Source organism: Paroedura picta, chromosome 5, assembly GCF_049243985.1.
Source record: "Paroedura picta isolate Pp20150507F chromosome 5, Ppicta_v3.0, whole genome shotgun sequence".
NCBI classification, from domain to species: domain Eukaryota; kingdom Metazoa; phylum Chordata; class Lepidosauria; order Squamata; family Gekkonidae; genus Paroedura; species Paroedura picta.
The window spans coordinates 10,056,400-10,076,377 of NC_135373.1; the positions used below are offsets into that span (position 1 = coordinate 10,056,400).

The window sequence follows — 19,978 nt, forward strand, 5'->3', positions numbered from 1 at the left end:
GGCATTTAAAGGGCATGGTGTGCCTGTCATTATCACTTCTCAGACATAACGGTGATCTGGGCAAAGCAACTGGTCTCCTTCAGCCCTGGCTGGAACTGTCTCCTCTGGCAGCAGAAGCAGAATGTAGGCAGAAATTCTCTGTGCAGAAATGGGCAGAGAATGGGTAGAGTGCCAGGCTGAGGCAGGAAGATCAAGCCTTAGAAGGGGCCAGAATTAATGATCTCCAGACTACAGAGATTGGTTGCCCAGGAGAAAATGGCCGCTTTGCAGGGTTAACTGTATGGCATAAAAAGCCGACTGAAAACTCTCCCTGCTGTACCCCAAATTGTCCAAGAATTTCCCACGTGAAGCTGGAAACAGCTAGGGGCCCAAGTGAATGATAAGTGCCAGGGAATAAGTGAGTGGCAGGCTGCTGAGTGTTCTTGATCACCATGGAGATAAGAGAACCCGGAGGAGGGAGGGAACAGTTGCCTAGGCAACTGAAAGCTCACAAAGGCCCATAGAGATCCCACCAGGTTTCCTCTTCAAATGACCACACCCAACCCAAGCATAATATGAAAATCCATCACAGAACTTGCTCATTTCCTTGAGCCCCTGCAATTCGGCCTGGCGTCCATGGAGATGGGTACCGGATAACTCTCTGCCTGGTTCCGTCCATATCAAGGTAATATTGGATGGAGAGGGTGTGGAGGTTGATTTAGTATCCGGGGAGCACTTAAGTCTGGAGAAGGATTGTCTATTTATATAGGGTAGGTTAATCCGCCGCAACCTACTAGGAAGTATTGACATAGTTTTGATAAATTTATACTTAGAATCTATGCTTAGTTACCCAGTCTTTGATCCCTTTTGTCCAAATGATGAATATGTACTTTCATTGGTGAGCAATTCCATCATGTCTTACAGTCCTGCACAATTACAGCTTTCTCAGGCACGGCACTATAACCCTGGACCTTTTTTGTTTGCCGCTCCCTCAGTAAGTGCTTAGTTTTAATTGGTGCTTTAATGTTTTTGGTATGTTGTTTTATGTCAGATGTTTATGGTTTTAATGATGTGTTGTTTGATGGTTTTTATTTTGTGATTTTATAAGATGCGATTTTATTTTGTATGTAATCTGTCAGCTGCCTTGGTAGTCCTCATGAAGGTTAAAGAGCAGACTTTATATTTTGTCCATTGACCTAGGATAACCTGTCATCATCAGATACCAGAAGTTAAGCTAGCGAGGTGTTGTGGTTAAGAGGGACAGATTCTAATCTGGCAAGCCGGCTTTGATTCTCCACTCCTCCACATGCAGTCAGCTGGGTGACCTTGGGCTCCTCACAGTCCTGTTAGTGCTGTTCCCCCAAAGCAGTAATATCAGGGCTCTCTTGGCCCCACCTCCCTCACAGGGTGTCTGTCATGGGGAGAGGAAGGGAAGGGGATTGTAAGATGCTTTGAGACTCCTTTGGGTACAGAAAAGCGGCATATAAGAACCAACTCTTCTTCTTCTAAGCAGTGTCATTCCTGGTTAGTGATCAGATAGGAGACTGCTATAGAGGTCCCTTCCAACTCTATGATTCTATGATTCATTGTGATCACACTGGTTTGATTGTAAGGGCCTAACCATGCGTTATATTTTCCCCCAGAGTACCCAAGTATAGCCAGTTCTCTGCTGGGAACTCAATGTCCAGGTGTATGAGGCCCGGTTTGGATCAGGACCACAGCAGGCAGGGAGAAGAAGCTGATGCTTTCACCCCTTATCAGTTTTTTTGACCTGGCTATGCGGTATCGGAAATGGTTTAAGGATTTGGGAGGCCCATAGCACCAAAGCCAGTTTAAGGATTTGTAGGGCCTTAGCAGAGTGCAATTGTCAGACTGGGTGGAAGCCCCCCCCCCCTAGTGGAAAGGTCCTTAAAGAGGGAAAGTGTCCTTAAAGAGGGAAGGGGGGGGGAGAGGCTATGGTCTTCCACCTGATCCATGGGTGGAAGGCATCATGTGTGAACCCTAGAAGTGCAGGTCCCGTAGCTTGTGCTCCATGGATAAACCGGCCCTGTGTGGTATGATCACTCCATTGGTGGAGAATTGTATGCACCCTCATGGAATTTTTTTTCATTTTTTTATTGTCAGGATATTGCATTTGATCAAATAAAAGCAACACTACAAGGAAGATCGGCACGCCCTTGGCCATGCATACTCTCTTGGGACTGCTCTTGTTCTCTGCATTTGTCACTTCAGGTGAGAAGTAGGTGATGTTCCCTGCCGAGGAGTGGAGAAGGTTGGTTTTATTGAGGTTAGCAGAGCCAATGAGATCCAAGCTGCCATTGTTCAGGATGTTTTCACACAGGCTAAACAATCCACTTTCAATCCACTTCCAATGTATTTTGCAACTGGATTGGACTGTGAAATGGCAAACTCCTCTTGCAGATGGTCACTGGAGGTGGCCTGAAAGGGCATTATTTAGCATCTGTGAAAATGCCCTTAGGTGTTCCTGGCTAGCACCAGTGTCATTCCTCAAGACTGTTTTATTTGAGGCGGATATAGTGTTGGAAGGCATCAAATATGTGAAGAATGAAAGGACTTTGCCACCATTCATTCCTGCCCCATTCATAATTCCAGGGCTGGCTGCTGAATTCAAATATCATGACAGGACTTGGCTGCTGTATTCAGATTAATCCCTTGATGCAAAGACATGGCCATCGTCCTTCTGTGCGAAGCCAAATAGCTGACACTGTAGGAAGAACTTCTCTTCAAGATGCCTTTATATTATTGTGCCTAGCTATTAATACACAGTTTGTGTCTTTTTTTTTTGAAGCCAAATAGAACTATAAGACAACCAGGCTACATGACGAGGACCTCATGCCCGTCTGGTGGCTGAGGATGGATCCGATTCCATAGGCAGGCATGTGCAATTCGGTTCAGATAGTCCAAAACGAGCCTATGTCAAGGTTGATTCAGACACTTTTTGGACGAATCCAGTACGAGTCACCCTTCCCCCATAGTTAAACTGCTGGAATCGGCTCTGGCTAAATCACCAAACCACAATTCAAGCATGATTTGGCCATGCGGAGGTTGGGCAGTAGGCATATGCATTTTGGACCAATTTGGACAAAAATTACCTTAATCAGGCTTGATTCGGACATGGATTGTCCAAAAACAGTCTGATCTGAAAGGTGAGGTCCTGTCGAGTGAGTAGGGACCGCTGTACTCGTTAATCCCTCAAGCCACATGCTAGCCAGTCTTGGAGCATGCCTTCAAGGTTGGGGAAGTTGCAGTGCCAATTGGCCTGTCTCAGTGTCACGATGGACATAGCCACTGATTCAGTTGGGCCTTGCTCTCTCTTGTAAAATTTACGTTGGTGGGCAATCTCCACTGATTGTAGAGCAAAGTGCTTTCTTTGCGTTGGGATGATGGCATCCTGGTTCACCATGTTTTGTCACCACCATCAGATCTTGCTGTAGTTTGAACATGGCACCCTTCCCTATACACACACTGAGCAGCATATCTTGCTTCAGTTTGGGTTCCGAAATCTCGTTTGCTGCCAGGAAACACCTGAGGCAGGCCATGTAAGAGTCCCATTTTTCAAGAGGTCGAACTGTTTAAGGTGGCCTCTGGAGGCCATGACCTCAGCTGTCTCGTTGATCTCCACCATGGTTGGACAACAGTGATTTCAGCTCAGCTGCGGGGTACTGGCCCTGGCAGTGGGGTTCAGCTCTGATGAAGAATGTCCTTGTGATTTCAAGGGAATTAGCCTGGGCTGCCTAACTACCCTAGTGTCCTGTCCTTGTCACCAGTATTATCAATGTGGGTCCAAATGTGATGCCAGAACACTTCAGCTCCAACATGAATGAAACTTTATTAAGGCACTAGCTTCAAAGCCCGTTTCTAAGAATGGGCCTTGAAAGGGCCCCCTTCCCTGGCCCCTGGCCAGGCAGGTAAGGTGGCTTTGGGCTGCAACTCGCAGCCAGATTGTGGGGCAGGCGGGGGCTGGTCAGCTCACTAGCAGGGCCAGGACAGAGCTCCTTAGCAGGTAGTCAGCAAGGCGGGAGGCCCCCGTCAGCAGGCCCAGCCTAGCAGGCCAAGAGGCCCTCGTTAGCAAGCCTTCCACCACGACCCTTTGCCCAGGGCCCTCTCCCGTTACTTGCTGCTGGCTCCAGGCACTGAGGCATTTGAGAGCAAAGAGGCTAAAGTTCAGGGATGGAGGGCGGGAGCTGCAGGGGCAGGGCCAATCAGGTCAAAGCTGGCTGCACCCTGTTTGGCCCTATTCTAACTTGGACAGATCTAAAAGATCTGTTGTCTGCTATGATATGAACGTATACTTCCATGATTCAGATTCAGAAGAAAACAGGGGAGGGGGGAAATCAATCCATGTCTCTTTACCACCCTCCCTCCCTCCCTCCCTCCCTCCCTCCAGGTATTGCTTTGGAGTGTGAAACTTGCTCTGCACTTGGTAGTAACTGCACAGGCATCATGAAAACTTGTGATTCTGACCAAGACACCTGCGCCATCACCTTAGTGGAAAAATCACTACTAGGTGAGAGAGAGAATGCAATCTCATCAATGTATTTTATTTTCGCTGTCTTTCCTCCACTGTCCACTCTGTCAGAGTGGCTATTGTAACCTATTAAACTCAAAGGGCTTAGAAAAGGTGTAACTTAGCTGTGGGAGACTTTGCAAATGTACCCTCTGGAATCAATCTGAAAACCTAAATCTGTCTTATGAGCCTCACCTTTGTGTCCCATCCAAGTATAACTCACCTGAATAATCCAGGCTAGACTGAGCTGAATCTGCTTGGGGCTTTTATTCCAAACCAAGGTCGATTCCATCCATGCCGTCTACACTGAATGCGATTTCCATTTTGGTTTTGGGTGATTTAAATTTTTCATCTGCACCAAGCATGATTGATCCAGAGTGACCCTAGCTTTCCCCCGTGATATCCTGGAGTGGATATAACCTTCAATAGTGGGAAAAATCAGCATGAATAAACGTGCAACTGTCTGCTTTCCCTGAAATAACTTGCTGCCAAGCCTCCAACACTGTAGAAAAGCCTTGATTGGCCAGGACGTCAGTTCCTAATACCCAGGTTGAAAGGCTTCCCTTAAAGGGGAATCCCTAACCTCTCTTGACAGAGATTTGCCTCTTGGATTTATTCCCCCTCCTCTGCTGTCTCAAATCCCCTCCACACACACACACACACATTCAAGAAACGGAAGAAAGAGGCTACTGTTGCTCTTGGATCCCTCTCTTCTGAGCTCCCCTAATCACCTGCAGAACCCTTTTCTGTTTCAATGGGGAGCGGGGCATAGAGGAAGACCCGAGTTCAAATCGATCTGAATTCAGCTTGATCCACAACGGAATAAACAAAGTGTGTGCAGATTCAGCCCTGATCTCATCAGAAATGAAATCTAAGGCTAGTTAGCCTTTGCCAGTATGTGGCTGGGCAATCTCCAAGGAACACTGGGGTTTGTGGTGTGGAGACAGCCAATGGCAAACCACCTCGTAACCTATCTTGCATAGAAAACTCTACAGGATTGCCATAAGTCATCTGCGTGGGCAGTTTCCACCACCATCATGAATTCAGACTTCTATGGGCCTGACGTGGAGCTAGACCAAACTATGACCCTCTATCACCACCACCCCTGAACCTCCACAGACTAACTCTTCACATGACCACATGGCCTTGAATTTGAGGCCCTGGCAGTGAACAGGAACAAGGTTAAAGCAGGTCCTTCTTCCACCCACACTCTCCTCCAAGCCCTGAAGACACCCAGGGTTGTGATGCTGAGGCAAATAATGGCCAACCAGGTCTGAAGTCTCTTGGCTTCAAACACTATGCAGCCATCTTAAGTCTGCTGAGGCTTGTGAACAAAATAACACAAATATGAAATCTAATTAGTCTATGAATCCTACTGATCATAAACCACCTTCCTATGTTCAAAGAAAATTTAATCTGTGAGGCAAAGGTAGGATGAGTCATTTGGGAAAACGAGAGCATGCACAGCAGGGAATTTGTTTTCTAAATGTATTTTGTTTTTAGCTGATGTTTAAAAATAAATACTGGGCTGTATCCAACTTTCCTTCAGCGTAAATGGCTTTCTTCCAACAAAAAGAAGAGACAGTTAAGTGGCCAGAAATCTCCTTAGGCTGCAGGAATAGGTCAAAACATTACTCACGGGAGAGGGAGGATAGCTTGGGAAATTCCTGGAAATTTTTTTGCGGGGGCGGTACCTGGGGAAGGGAGGGGACTCAGCAAGCATGTGATGACGTCTGCTGCCATTCCCTCCACAAGAACTGGTTTCTCTAGTCTGGTGATCAGTTTGTAACTCAGTCAGAATTCCAGGCTGTATATGGAAGTTAGCAATCTTCGAGGATAAGGGGTAAGATCCACCTCACAGTCTGAGAAACGTCAGCAATATTGAGGTATATTTAATAATATGTAATAATAGAATTACCTGACTGGTCCATATCCAATTCTTGTCTTAACTTCATATATTAATTCTGGCAAACTTTTGCCCTGCAGTTCTTCTATACACTTAGGATTTGGAGAGAGGTATGGTGTCTCACAGTGCTTCACAAATTATCAAAGTGCCTTTGTCATATGTAACAAATAATCCATCTTCTCTTGGAATGCTACCGATAATTTCGTTATAACCTCTCTTTTTTGTGGTTTGACTGCTATTAGTTTCCTACTATTTCCAGTAGCATTGTTTCATGTAAAGCATATTTTTGTAGAGTTGTTTCTAATTCTAGTTTCCTTTTGTTTTTCTAGGGGAACCATCACATGGTAAGATTTTCCTTGCAATATTTTAATGATATTCCTTATGATATTTTCATGCTGTTGTCATTTTCACCTTTTTCTTACTTTTCCAGAGACATGTTTGTAAGACACTTTGAGACTACTTCAGCTAGACCGTTTATGCACTGGAGGTTTCGTGCCAGGCTGCAGGCTGGAGTTTTAGTCGTGGCAGGTTGCCCCACCTGTTCCTGCACCCACATGGGGAAGCATTTGGCCCGGTGTGCCCAAATGGCTACATGTGGAGGAGTTGGGAATCAAACCAGATTACAAGCCACTGCTCTAAACCACTATACCATGCTGGCACACATATAGCACTCATTCCCAACCAGGTACTCTGGTGGTAAGAGATTCATCATGTTGAGACTGATCATATAGTATTAATAATAGTGCTAGTGCTGCTTGTGTGTGGATGCCACGACCTCACCACCCATGACCTTGGTTAAAATTATCTTGGGTTCTGCACAGATTAACCCCCCGGTAAAGCACAGAAAAGTAACTCCGCCACACAGGAATGAAACACCCACATACCTACTGTGCAGCTGCAAAATGATCTGAGGGGTGTTTGCGGTGGATGGTAGACAGATAAATATATAAAATATTTGACTAATGGTCAACACAGCTATGTCCATCATTGAATATCTTTGTTGCCAAGTTCACAGCAGCCCTAATTAGCCTAAAGAGGGCCACATCTTAAACCAAAATGTAACAAAATTATTAACCTACTAATTGTGATCACAGACATTCAAAGGTTAAACTTTAATGCAATCCATTTTGGAACAAGATTTTACTGTGGAATCCTTTTATTTAGCTACACATGCTTACCTAGGCAGTGTGATTTTTGTGGCTGTTTTCAGCCAAGGCATTGAAGTCCAAGTCAAGGGCTGCACAGAAAAAGGTCAGGGGCCACATGTGGCTCTTGGGAATCAGGTTGGGGACCCCTGGCCTAGATAATCTTAGTAACTGTGTGTTGATTTTTAAAGTAGAATGTTCTCCTTTGAGTTGTAGCTTTGGTTAATGTCATTTATAGATCACTAAATATTTCATCTATATTTGCAAATCATATGTGTGTGCATGCATAACTGTATTGCTTTGGCCTTTCTTTCTGTGATCTATACTCAATGTTCTCATTTTAGACTTACCAAACCCATTCACACTGAATCCAAGGATCTCAAAACCTGGTAATGTATCAATTATCAAAACATAATTCTACTAAAACAAGGTTCTCTATTTCTATCCATTAAAAAAAAAAAAACTTCCCTTCCTTCAGCGTTAGTGTGATAGCAGTTTTCTTCGAATCTCAATATAAATTTAGATTCCATACCCTCTTACAAGGCTCACCTAAGTCCCAGAGTCCTTAATAGAAGACGCAGCAGCGACTCACCGTGGGTGCAAGTTGACGTCATGGAGAGCGGGGCCGAGCAGGGCGTGATGGGAACAGACATTGCTTCAAGTGCCACAGGTGGGGAGGCAGGTGTGGGCAGCTATAAATAGCCACCATGAGTGTGAGGCCCACCTCTCCATCTGCAGTGGCCACAGGGACAGCTTCCCTCTCTCCCACCCATATTGTAAAGTTTGGAGTTTACTATAACAATTTGTTCTGAGTTTTTGTTCAAAATTTATTTAGTGCATGGGGAAAAGCCTGTCGACAAGGAGTCTGATTTGCGTGGCGGACTCCCTGGTGGTTTGGGGAACCTCAATAAGAGGTTGGCTGACAGCAAGTATGGCTGACCCGGCTGGGAGGCCAAAGGCTTGTTGCCCAGGTGGCTGCAGGGAAGCCAAATGAGGTGGGGCCCCCATTGGAACAAGGCTGCTTCGCCAGGATCAAGATTCATGAAGCAAGGGACCTGCTCTCCTGGCTGGGAATGCTGCGGGTCCCAGGGCACTTCAGGGAACTAGATTGAGCATCCAGATGGCTGTTGGTAAGGCTTCACCCCTCATGCTGGGCCAATTTTCCAGTGGGAGGATGTTTGTATGAATAAAGCTGCGGTCTTATTTAATGCCATTAATAATGAGTTGAGTCCCTTTGGGCCCTGAACACTATCCTGCCAGTCAATGGAATCCTCTGGAATCATTTCTTATCATTTCTAATGGAAGTAGTTGTTCATATGAAGCATCACGTCATTCTCATACATAGATGATCAAGTACTGCTATTGTGTGGGAATCCATCCTCTTTACCTATTGTCACAGCCTTGTGAAAATTTGAATTTAATACTCTGGTAAATAATTTCTGAAGACGTCCTGTCAGCTGTCCTTCTCTGTTCTCTTTCATGCCACACATTACTAGGTTATATTTTCCAGATGCATTATCGAAACCTTCTATTTTGTCTTCCATATCTCCACATCTTTTATTTTTTTCCATCCAAGTCGAACAAACACTCGACTTGCAGTCGTTTAGACTAGTACAGTCCATGCTGCGATATTGAAATAAGAGTTAAGTGCTGAATGAATTTAAAACTAAGAATAATCAAATCATAAATCAACATTAATTTGTATAAAACTTATAAGCTTACGTTATAAAAATGCACAAAAATTATTTCTCTGTGAGCTTCTCGCTGTGGGGGGGGGGGAGAGGCAGGCGTGGCCGCCGGCGGCCCGCTACCAAGGCCTTTGCGGCCCGTTACAGAGGCCTTCGCAGCACGCTACCGAGGCCTTCCGGGCCTCGGACCGGGGGTTGACGACCCCCGGGTTAATCAATTGTGAGTTCTCGTGCACTGGCCATTTAGGAGGGAAAATGTTATATAAGGGTTTTTTCCAGGTTTCTCTTTTGTCAGTTGTGTTTGGAGTGTTAATAAAAGTCTTGTTGGTCAGTGATCCGTGGTTGTATCACTGTATTGCTGTCAGATGCCTTGCCCTTTTTCTCTGGATCCCTCCCCACAAGTTCTCCTGGAGGGAGGTGGTCTCCTCACTCCTGTATGTGATTCTCCCCTTCTTGGGTGCCTCTTACTATATGCTGATGTTCTGCTGAAAGTGTGAATTCAGTTATCTCTCCCTGCATCTTTGAAAAGGCAAATTAGTGTTGTGTAGCCTAGAGGAGGGCATCTGGCCAATTTTCCCAGCCCGCTTGTCTCTAGATTTTGCACCCAGCTAGGATCAAAGTTCTTTTATGGGAAAGGTCTTCCTGTGTCTTAGGAGGGACCAAGGTGGTGATGTCTTATGCCTATATTATCCCAGCTCGAACCCAGGGCTTTGTTACAGTCAATTCTTCTGTTTGGGTTACCTTTGGGGAAGGGATCTCCTGTATTTCTCTTATTCAGTAAAGTAACTTTGGTTAAGTACCTGAGCCATGGTATTTGCCATGTTAGGGGATGGAAAGGGACTTTACAGTGGTGCACACCTAAGGTTGTGAAAATTGCACATTCTATTATTCATTTTCCTCCAGTCTTTTGATTTATCTTCCTCTTATTTTCTAGAGATGCAGAAGATTGGGCAGAGGGGATAGATCAGGAACACAGAAGAACCTAAATTCCCATTGATCCCTGCAATCAGCTGAAAGTTGGCTCCTGTCCTTTGTTAGGTACACAGTAAAATTTTCAAAGCAAGAGATCTGAAGCTGACTTCCAGCTGATTCCCCATCAGCAGGCAGTGGAGTTCTGGTGACAGCAGGTAGCTTCTTCCTGCAAAAGGACATGACAAACACCCTTTCAGTTCTTTGGCTGCATAACCATTCATGGCAAACAGGATGTGAACTGGACTGGCAGGTCTTTGAGACTCCCTGGTTTTATAGCTAGGATCTTTGCTTATCATGGAAAGAACACTAAGTAACTGGGCACTGTTTATTCATGTGCAGGTACCAGAGACCTAACATTATTGAACCAATTTCTGTACATTCTCTTCTTTCTCTCCAAAAAAGTACAATCAGGGTGCCTCCTCATAGTTTCTTAAAGCAGTGGTCCCCAACCTTTCCGAGGCTGGGGACCGGCAGGGCATCGGGCCGCGCCCCCGCGGACCGCGCCCGCGGATCGGGCCGCGCCCGCGGGCCGCGCCCACGCCGCGCCCGCGGATCGGGCCGCACCCGAGCCGCGCCCGCGAGCCGCGCCCGGGCCGCGCCCGCGGATCGGGCCGAGCGGGCGTGGCCCGCACGGGCGCGGCCCGGCCCTGATTCCCTCTCCCCGCCTCCCGCAGTAAGAAGCTTCCCGGGCCGCAAGCTTGCGGCCTGGGAAGTTTTTTACTGCGGGGGCGGGGCGGGGAGAGGGAGCCGCGGCCCGGTGCCATGGCCTTTGCGGCCCGGCGCCGGGCCGCGGCCCGCAGGTTGGGGACCACTGTCTTAAAGTTTTCTCTATGCAGATGAATCAATTTAGATACCAGAAAACCAGCTCTTTGGTAAGTGTAAAATGTCTTGATAATATTTTCAAGTTTCCTGAGCCCCCTGGGAGGGAGGTATATAAATATAATAAATAAATAAATATGCCAGAATTTGATGTCAGGGTCCAGACTGAATGAATCTCTTCACCTCTTATGGAGACCTGGGAATTACTAAATACATCTTCTTCTATCTGTGCAGGTAAAATAATCCAGAATATAGTAAAGGGGTGTGAATCCTCTTCCATGTGTACATTTAAAACAATTTATATGAATATTGCGCCAAACAGGACCCTCAGGGCAAGTACCTTCTGTTGTAAGGGGACCGACTGTCAAAAAGTATCTCCAGAATGTAAGTATTTTTCTCCCCTTGGGTCTATTTTCCACTTTGTTCCTCTTTCTCTCATTCTTTTGTCTTCTTCGTCCTCTTTGCCAGTGCTGATTACAACATTTATATGTTGCCACTACAAAAGACTGATCAAGGTAACGGACAGTTAAAGCAAATAAAGCCGTCCAAACGTAGCCATTAGAAACTGAACAAACACATTACAAACAAACCATTAAGAAAGAAGCCAGAGTACCATGAAACAAAACAAAGATCTTAGAAAACCTATGAATGAAGAAACCTATCCGAAAGCAGCGCCAGGGACTTGGCTCTGTCAACTTCTGACAATAACTCAACTCAGCCTCTTGGTCACTGTCCACTAACTTGTATCAGTCTCCTGACCACATTTCTACATTAATTTGCCATCCTTTTGCTTTGCAGTGCCACCGATACACACCACACTCAATGGCAATCAATGTCCAGCCTGCTTCTCGTTGATGTCCTACTGCGTAAATGATACAGTAAAGTGTGTTGGGCCAGAGAGCCACTGCTTTACTATGGATTCGAACGTTGGTAATCCTGATTTTATATACTCCATTCCTTCTTTTTAAGTCCTTTGTCCTTTTAAAAGAATTATGTAGATTGACTTTTCACTCTGGTGACATCTGAGTGTCACAGAGAAAACAGAGCAACACACACAGTTGGGGACGACTGAGAAGGGATCTGATTACCATCTTCAAGTATTTAAAAGGCTGCCATATAGAGCAGTGGTCCCCAACCCCCAGGCCGTGGCCCGGTGCCGGGCCGCAAAGGCCTTGGCGCCGGGCCGCAGCTCCCTCTTCCCGCCCCCCCCCCGCAGCGGGAAGCTCGCCAGGCCACGAGCAAATTGGCCACCGAAGCGGCCGATTAGCTTGCGGCCCGGCAAGCTACTTGCTTCGGGAGGGGGGGGGAAGAGAAGCTTGCTGGCCCGCAAGCTAATCGGCCGCTTCGGTGGCCAATTTGCTGGCGGCATGGAGGGGCGGGGAGAGAGAGACTGCTGTGCATGCACGCTTGCGTCTGGCAGGGGCGCAAACGCGGCAGTTTTGCGCATGCACGCATATGCAGCGCAGCCGCGCATGCGCGTTTGCGCCCCTGCCGGACGCAAACACGCACGCGTGGGCCGCCCTCTCCTCCCACTCACTAACAGTGGTCCGTGGCAGCAGGAGGGTTGCGGACCGCTGATATAGAGGATGGAGCAGAGTTGTTCTCTCTTGCCCCAGAGGGACAGAACAGAACCAATGGAATGAAATTAATTCAAAAGAAATTCCATCAAAACTTGAGAAAGATGTTCCTAACAGAGCAGTTTCTCAGTGGGACAAATTTCCTCGGGAGGTGGTGGGTTCTCCATCTTTGGAGATTTTTAAACAGAGGCTGGAGAGCCATCTGATGGAGAGGCTGATTCTATGAGGGCTCAAGGGGGTGGCAGGTGACAGTGGATGAGCAATAGGGTTGTGAGTGTCCTGCATAGTGCAGGGGGTTGGACTAGATGACCCAGGAGGTACCTTCCAAATCTATGATTCTATGATTCTGTGGTTAGCCCTGGCAAGAGACCTCCAAGGACTACCAGGTCCGTGATGTGGAGTTAGGCCATGCCAAACCATCTCTGAATCTGTCTTACGTTGAAAACTCTACTGCGTCTCCGTAAGTCAATTGTGACTTGTTGACACTGACTAACCACCACAATGGATGCAGACTTCTATGGACCTGACTCACAAAAACGTACGCAAACATAAATTGAGTCACCATTACAATATCTACCAGCTCCTGTGTAACTTAATAGGAATATGGACTCCTCTGACAACTCCTCTTTGCTTTTCAGGTTCTACGGGTCTTGCCGTCAAAGCAATTATGAAGGGCTGCAGCTCTAAGTCTTATTGTGATATATATGACACTCGCAAAACAAGCTATAGAAGACTGGGTTTTGATGTGGAAAGACTTGATTGCAGAGCTTCCAAGAGCACAGGCCCTGAGTCAACTGGATCCCCCTTCCTGCTTTTCTCAGGTCTTCTACTCATGAAGGCCCTTGTGTAATTCACCTCTGGCTGTTAGACAACACTGAAGAATTTCTCTGTGTTCCCGTACTCAACCTTTTCTGGATCCGATATGGAGCTTTCTGCTAGAAGGACTGGCCTTCTGTGTTGTGAGAGCCAGTTAGAAACAAAGAACAAAAGAAAGACAATTCTTTCTTCATGTAGCACTGTCAATTCTTGAGTGCAGGGAGAAAGGGTTTTGCGTTGTTTTAAACATCCAGTTACTTCAAATGGTGTTACCAAACGGGTGTGGTAAAGAAAAAACATTAGCTAAGTAAACGCAGTCAAATTGACCTAATGCAAGTGTTCTGATTTCTTCTTTTCCGTTTGCCTTCCTACGTCGCAAGAAGCGACCGAATTCATAGGCCAGCATCTCCGTGAGAAGGGCATCCTGAGGGAAAGGGCTCCTTCTGTACTTGAAGATGTTTGAAGCCACCCCAGAATCCTTTGTGCTCAAATGAGCATTGCCCCCTAACCCTTCTCAATAACCATGATTAAGCTGAACTTTAGGTTATGCAAAGCAGCTTTGGACTGATAAATTTGGCAGCTCATATTACACCCATCTTTAGACACTGCTGAGGGAGCGTCTCACCGTACAAAACTAAGCATTCTTTGAGATGTTTGAGCTGTGACTTACTACTTAGATGTCTCCATGGGCCGTTGATATCAGTCATGAATCTCGGAATCAAAGGGAGTGGTTTTGGAATTGATCAGTTTAATGCAGGGGTAGTCAAACTGCGGCCCTCCAGATGTCCACGGACTACAATTCCCAGGAGCCCCTGCCAGCATTCGCTGGCAGGGGCTCCTGGGAATTGTAGTCCATGGACATCTGGAGGGCTGCAGTTTGACTACCCCTGGTTTAATGGAATGAAGGGTTGTGTGTGATTCCTTCATGAAGAGATTCCTCCAACAGCACAGGCACAACGAGGCATGAACTGTGAGTGATTTTGTAATTCATCAGGTTAGACCAGTGGTTCTCAACCTTCCTCATCCCATGACCCTTTAATACAGTTCCTCATGTTGTGGTGACCCTCAACCATAAAATTATGCCAGTGTTCTTTCACAGAAATTAAACCGAAACTGACCAATGGTGTGAAGGTCCATTGTTCGTGACTGTATATAAATTGGGTTCTTTTCTGGGGTTTCTCAGTTCAGTTCTGCCTCTTGACCCACCATGCCGATCTTGCGGCACCAGGGGCAGCGCCCCCCCCCCCCCCGGCCAAGCTACTTGCCCTGCTGCAACCCCTGTGAAAAGGTTGTTCGACCACCAAAGGGGTCCTGACCCCCAGGTTAAGAACCACTGGGTTAGAAGAAGAAGCGAAGAAGAGTTGGTTTTTATCCCCTGCTTTTCACTGCCCAAAGGAGTCTCAAAGCTTACAATCACCTTTTCTTCCTTTCCCCAGAACAAACACTCTATGAGGTAGGTGGACAGGACTGCTTGGTCAGAACAGCACTATCAGGGCCATAATAAGCCCAAGGTCACCCAGCTGGCTGCATGTGGAGGAGGAGTGAGGAATCAAACCCAGCTCACCAGATTAGAAGCTGCCACTCCTAACCACTATACCACTCTGGCTCTCATAACTTGACCATGATCCTGGGGGATATATTCCTCTTCTCTGGTATCCAAAGCACTGTGTTAGCACAACAAAGAACTGTAAGCTGCAGTTTATTGGTTCCCTATTCCCAAGGCACAGTCTTATGCTGTAGCTTAAGCAACTGCTGTGCAGAAACAAAACCTCTCACCGCAGTATTTGGCTCAGAAACTCACCTTTTGTGCCCTCCAGGAAGTTTGATTGAGGTGAGACTGCCTAGCAGCATGCCTAAACATCGAGTGTTCCTTAATACAATTACTGCTAGTTATGAAGGATGCCCATACATAAAAGGTAAAGGTATCCCCTGTGCAAGCACAGAGTCCTATCTGACCCTGGGGGTGATGCCCTCTAGCGTTTTCATGGCAGACTCAATACAGGGTGGTTTGCCAGTGCCTTCCCCAGTCATTACCGTATGCTACTATAGGATATAAAAATGAGCCTCTTGTGGCGCAGAGTGGTAAGGCAGCCGCCTGAAAGCTTTGCTCATGAGGTTGGGAGTTCGATCCCAGCAGCCGGCTCAAGGTTGACTCAGCCTTCCATCCTTCCGAGGTCGGTAAAATGAGTACCCAGCTTGCTGCTGGGGGGTAAACGGTCATGACTGGGGAAGGCACTGGCAAACCACCCCGTATTGAGTCTGCCATGAAAACGCTAGAGGGCGTCACCCCAAGGGTCAGACATGACTCGGTGCTTGCACAGGGGATACCTTTACCTTTACCTTACTATCGGATATAAAAACTTGTTACCACACACAACCACTAGAGGTCACCACATATCCTTTGTCAATGAGGCAGTACTGGAACCAAATGAGATACTGCTATAAGAGCAATGTTCTGGTTGCCATCTCTGGGTTGGGAAATGCCTGGAGACTTTGTGAGCAGAGCTGGGAGTGTGCGGGATTTTGAGCAGGAGGGGACCTTGTTGGAATATAATGTTGTGGAGTCCAATGTCCAAAGCAGCCATTTTCACTAGGGAAACTGATCTCTTTGCAATGGTGATAAGCTATGATAACGGGATTCTCAGGTCCCCCTTGGGGGACTTGCATCCTTGAGCAAAATAGATAAAATCATTGATGTGCAACACATCTTCTGGCATGTCCCCTGCAACGGAAATGGCTACAGATAGGATGTCCATAGTCCCGCTCCCGGGAGTGTGCCGGTAGGGAGACCTGTTGCAATTCCATCAGATTTCTAACCATTGCCTGGATTAGCAACCCTCGAAGGAAAGAAGGGATCAGGAAAACAGGAGAGCCTATGGGGCTTTTAGGAAAGTGAAAGAGGAAATAGTGGTTATGGGGAAAATAAGATACCTTCCTGATGTTCTTGCAGGTTCTTTCTTGTTATACAAGTAACAGGATCACAGAGTAGAGAAACTAGAAGAGAAACACCCAGGTGTCATTGTGTATAAAACAGAAAGGAGGAAGAAGAAACATGGAAACATGGAAAAGAGTAATACAATTATATGGTCAGTGTTGGGACTTCTGGGTCAGACTCAGTCCTAAGTCCCTCCAGAAAAATAGAGCTGCAGAGTAACAGCGTTTGCAGTTATTGGGTACCTTTGTAGATTAGGCAAAGATCCAAATTAATGGCACTTTGAGATTTAAAAGGAATAATCTTTACTTGAAAGAATATATATGAATATGTCCATGAATATATATCATATGCTTCAGTCTTCTTACTGAAGCAGTGCACAAAAGCTTAACAGACAGTTAAGAAAGCTTAAGAGCCAGTTTGGTTTAGTGATTAGGAGTGCGGACTTCTAATCTGGCATGCCGGGTTCGAATCTGCACTCCCCCACATGCAGCCAGCTGGGTGACCTTCGGCTTGCCATGGCACTGATAAAACTGTTCTGACCGAGCAGTGATATCAGGGCTCTCTTAGCCTCACCCACCTCACAGGGTGTCTATTGTGGGGAGAGGAAAGGGAAGGTGAATATATGCCACTTTGAGCCTCCTTCGGGTAGAGAAAAGGGACATATAAGAACCAACTCTTCTGCTTCTTCAGTGATATCAGGGCTCTCTTAGCCTCACCCACCTCACAGGGTGTCTGTTGTGGGGAGAGGAAAGGGAAGGTGACTGTAAGCTGCTTTGAGCCTCCTTCGGGTAGAGAGAATGGCATATAAAAACCAACTCTTCTTTTTCTTACAAAAACCACACACTGCAAGCCCCTAAGGCGGGGGTGGTCAAAAACCACACACTGCAAGCCCCTAAGGCGGGGGTGGTCAAACTGCAGCTCTCCAGATGTCCATGGACTACAGTTCCCATGAACCCCTCCCAGCATGGCCAACTGGTAGGTGCTCATGGGAATTGTAGTTCATGGACATCTGGAGAGCTGCCCTATGTCTAGGCTGCAAACAGGACTACATGCCCATACAGCAGCAGATGGAGAGAGCTAACGGTGGATGGTCTTTCCTCCTTGCTAGCAGAGATCCTTCTTTACCTGAGTAAGAGGACAGTCCAGGTAAAGATGCTGACCCACCTATTTAGTGTTTATCTCCATGGAAGTACTTTCTGGTAGGAAAACCCATTGGAAGTGGCTTGAATGTGCACTATTCAGCATGTATGGAATACAAAGTGCAAGGATTAGGATCAGTGATCTTCACACCCCTCTCCCCTCCCAAGCAGCGGAGAAAGCACAACAATACAAACCTTCTAAGGACAGCAGCATTTGTTCAATTTCTTTTCCATTGTTGCTACCTGTTCCTTTGCTGATTCCATGAGCCACGATCAAGGTTCTTTAAGAGCTACAGTTGCCCCATTTCCTGGAATGGTTTGTGACTTGTGATTAATGCAAACAGCCATAAAAGAGACTGAAAAGTGCCATCAAATAATGACAGGACTCCAAGATAAGGACAATATTGCCACAATTATGGGCAATAAAATCTGAGTCCAGTAGCACTTTTAAGACCAACAAAGATTTATTCAGGGTGTGAGCTTTCAAGTGCAAGCACTCTTCCTCAGACTGTGAACTCCTTACATGGCAGGGAATATATGGCAAAACTCAATTCTGTGACATCAGCAGACTGTGTCACACAACCAAATGCGGCCAATGATAATTCTTTGTCAAAACAGCCAATCAGTCCCCTGGAATTCAGTGTAGTTTACAAAAACAGAAGGAGAAACCAACTATCTGTATCAGTGATCAAAGGCTCTCACCTCACCATATGTTCCATTTATACATGGGCTTGATGGCTGATTCTTTGTTGTTTGATTTAGGCAGGGGTTGGTATTCAGAACACAGAGATAGAGCAATGCACAGCTGACTTTGTTCTTCCTGCAGGTACTCCGACTCCCCAGGAACTCAGCCGTGCATTGAATTGCACTGAGGCAGCAGCATTGACTTTGACTGATAGCATAGGCCTTTCAGAAATAGTTTGATTGCGAGATGTCACACAGCAGCCTACTTACCAGCAGGCACCATTCCCCTTGGGGCCCTCTGTGAGGCCAGGAGCAGCACTGCTCTTCGCTGGCTGCATGCCATTCTCCTAGGTCCGCCCAACTTCTGCAGGGATTCCTTACTTCCCTCTGAATATATAAGCTAGCCCCAGTTGGTCAATTAGAATGTTTCCCACAAAGAAGGCCACCGTTGCATTTCCACTGCAATCGCCTAGTGCCCATTTATTATCTTTGTACCGAAAGATAATCCTCTTAGAATGAATTGGGGGGGGGGGGAGGGTTGTAGACCCAAAGTGATCAATACTGGGATGTAGGCCAAAAATAGAGTGCATTTTTTTTTTCATACAGGATATAAAGAAAGCCAGCTTGGCGTAGTGGTTAGGAGTGCGGACTTCTAATCTGGCGAGCTGGGTTTGAATCTGTGCTCTCCCACATGCAGCCAGCTGGGTGACCTTGGGCTCGCCTCAGCACTGAGAAAGCTGTTCTAACCAAGCAGTGATATCAGGGCTCTCTCAGCCTCACCTCCCTCACAGGGTGTCTGTTGTAGGGAGAAGAAAGGGAAGGCAAACGTAAGCCGCTTTGAGACTCCTTCGGGTAGAGAAAAGTGGCATATAAGAACCAACTCTTCTTCTTCATTGATATCAGGGCTCTCTCAGCCTCACCTTCCTCACAGGGTGTCTGTTGTGGGGAGAGGAAAGCAAAAGGTGAACGTAAGCCGCTTTGAGATTCCTTCGGGTAGAGAAAAGTGTCATATAAGAACCAAATCTTCCTCTTCAGTAATATCAGGGGTCTCTCAGGCTCACCTTCCTCACAGGGTGTCTATTGTGGGAAGAGGAAAGGTAAGCTGCTTAGAGGCTCCTTTGGGTAGTGAAAAGTGGAACATAAGAACCAATTCTCTTTTTCTTCTTCAGTAATATCAGAGCTTTCTCAGCCTCACCCACCTCACAGGGTGTCTGTTGTGGGGAGAGAAAAGGGAAGGTGATTGTAAGCAGTTTTAAGCGTCTTCCGTGTAGAGAAAAGTGGCATATAGGAACCAATTCTTCTTCTTCTTCTTCTTCTTCTTCTTCTTCTTCTTCTTCTTCTTCTTCTTCTTCTTCTTCTTCTTCTTCTAAATGAGCACGAGGCATACAAAAAGGCAAGATGAGATTGCTAAGTCCATCTTAGATAACATGAAGCAAATGTTATAGAACACATTTCTTCCTGGGCCGATGAAAGCAGAAAGCTTGAGAAAGCAGAGTTTAACAGACATGGAAGCCCAAAAGGCATTGGCTGCTCTAAATGAGAATTTACAATCAGATCTGACCATTACCCCAGCGTTGTATCTTGGTCAAATCACAAGACCAAAATTTAGATGGGCCTTCGGAGGGGCAAGGCTAATGCTGTTCCTTTGGCAGTTCTACAGGGTAGATTTTCCTGTACCTGCATGCACTGGCGGCATTGTTCAGTGGAGACAATCAAGTTAATTGCCCATGTTTTATTATTCTGCCCACTATATTTATTTATTTTATTTTATTATTAGATTTATATACCGC

The 19,978-nt window shown here is 46.4% G+C and overlaps 1 protein-coding gene across 2 annotated transcripts; it reads left to right on the forward strand.

The window, feature by feature from the left end:
- The first annotated feature begins 484 nt into the window (after window positions 1-484).
- On the forward strand, window positions 485-13,717 carry LOC143837039 (phospholipase A2 inhibitor and Ly6/PLAUR domain-containing protein-like). Of its 2 annotated transcripts, none has more exons than XM_077336459.1 (8): window positions 485-664; window positions 2,104-2,251; window positions 4,388-4,507; window positions 6,743-6,757; window positions 7,903-7,947; window positions 11,272-11,421; window positions 11,836-11,967; window positions 13,253-13,717. In XM_077336459.1, exons 3-8 carry the CDS (start codon window positions 4,444-4,446, stop codon window positions 13,462-13,464), a joined length of 618 nt encoding a protein of 205 aa, XP_077192574.1. In that variant the 5' UTR covers window positions 485-664; window positions 2,104-2,251; window positions 4,388-4,443; the 3' UTR covers window positions 13,465-13,717. The 2 variants fall into 2 exon arrangements, with proteins under 2 accessions (XP_077192574.1, XP_077192573.1); XM_077336458.1 differs by having other exon boundaries at window positions 487-664; window positions 2,104-2,211; window positions 13,253-13,714.
- Window positions 13,718-19,978: the final 6,261 nt, after the last annotated feature.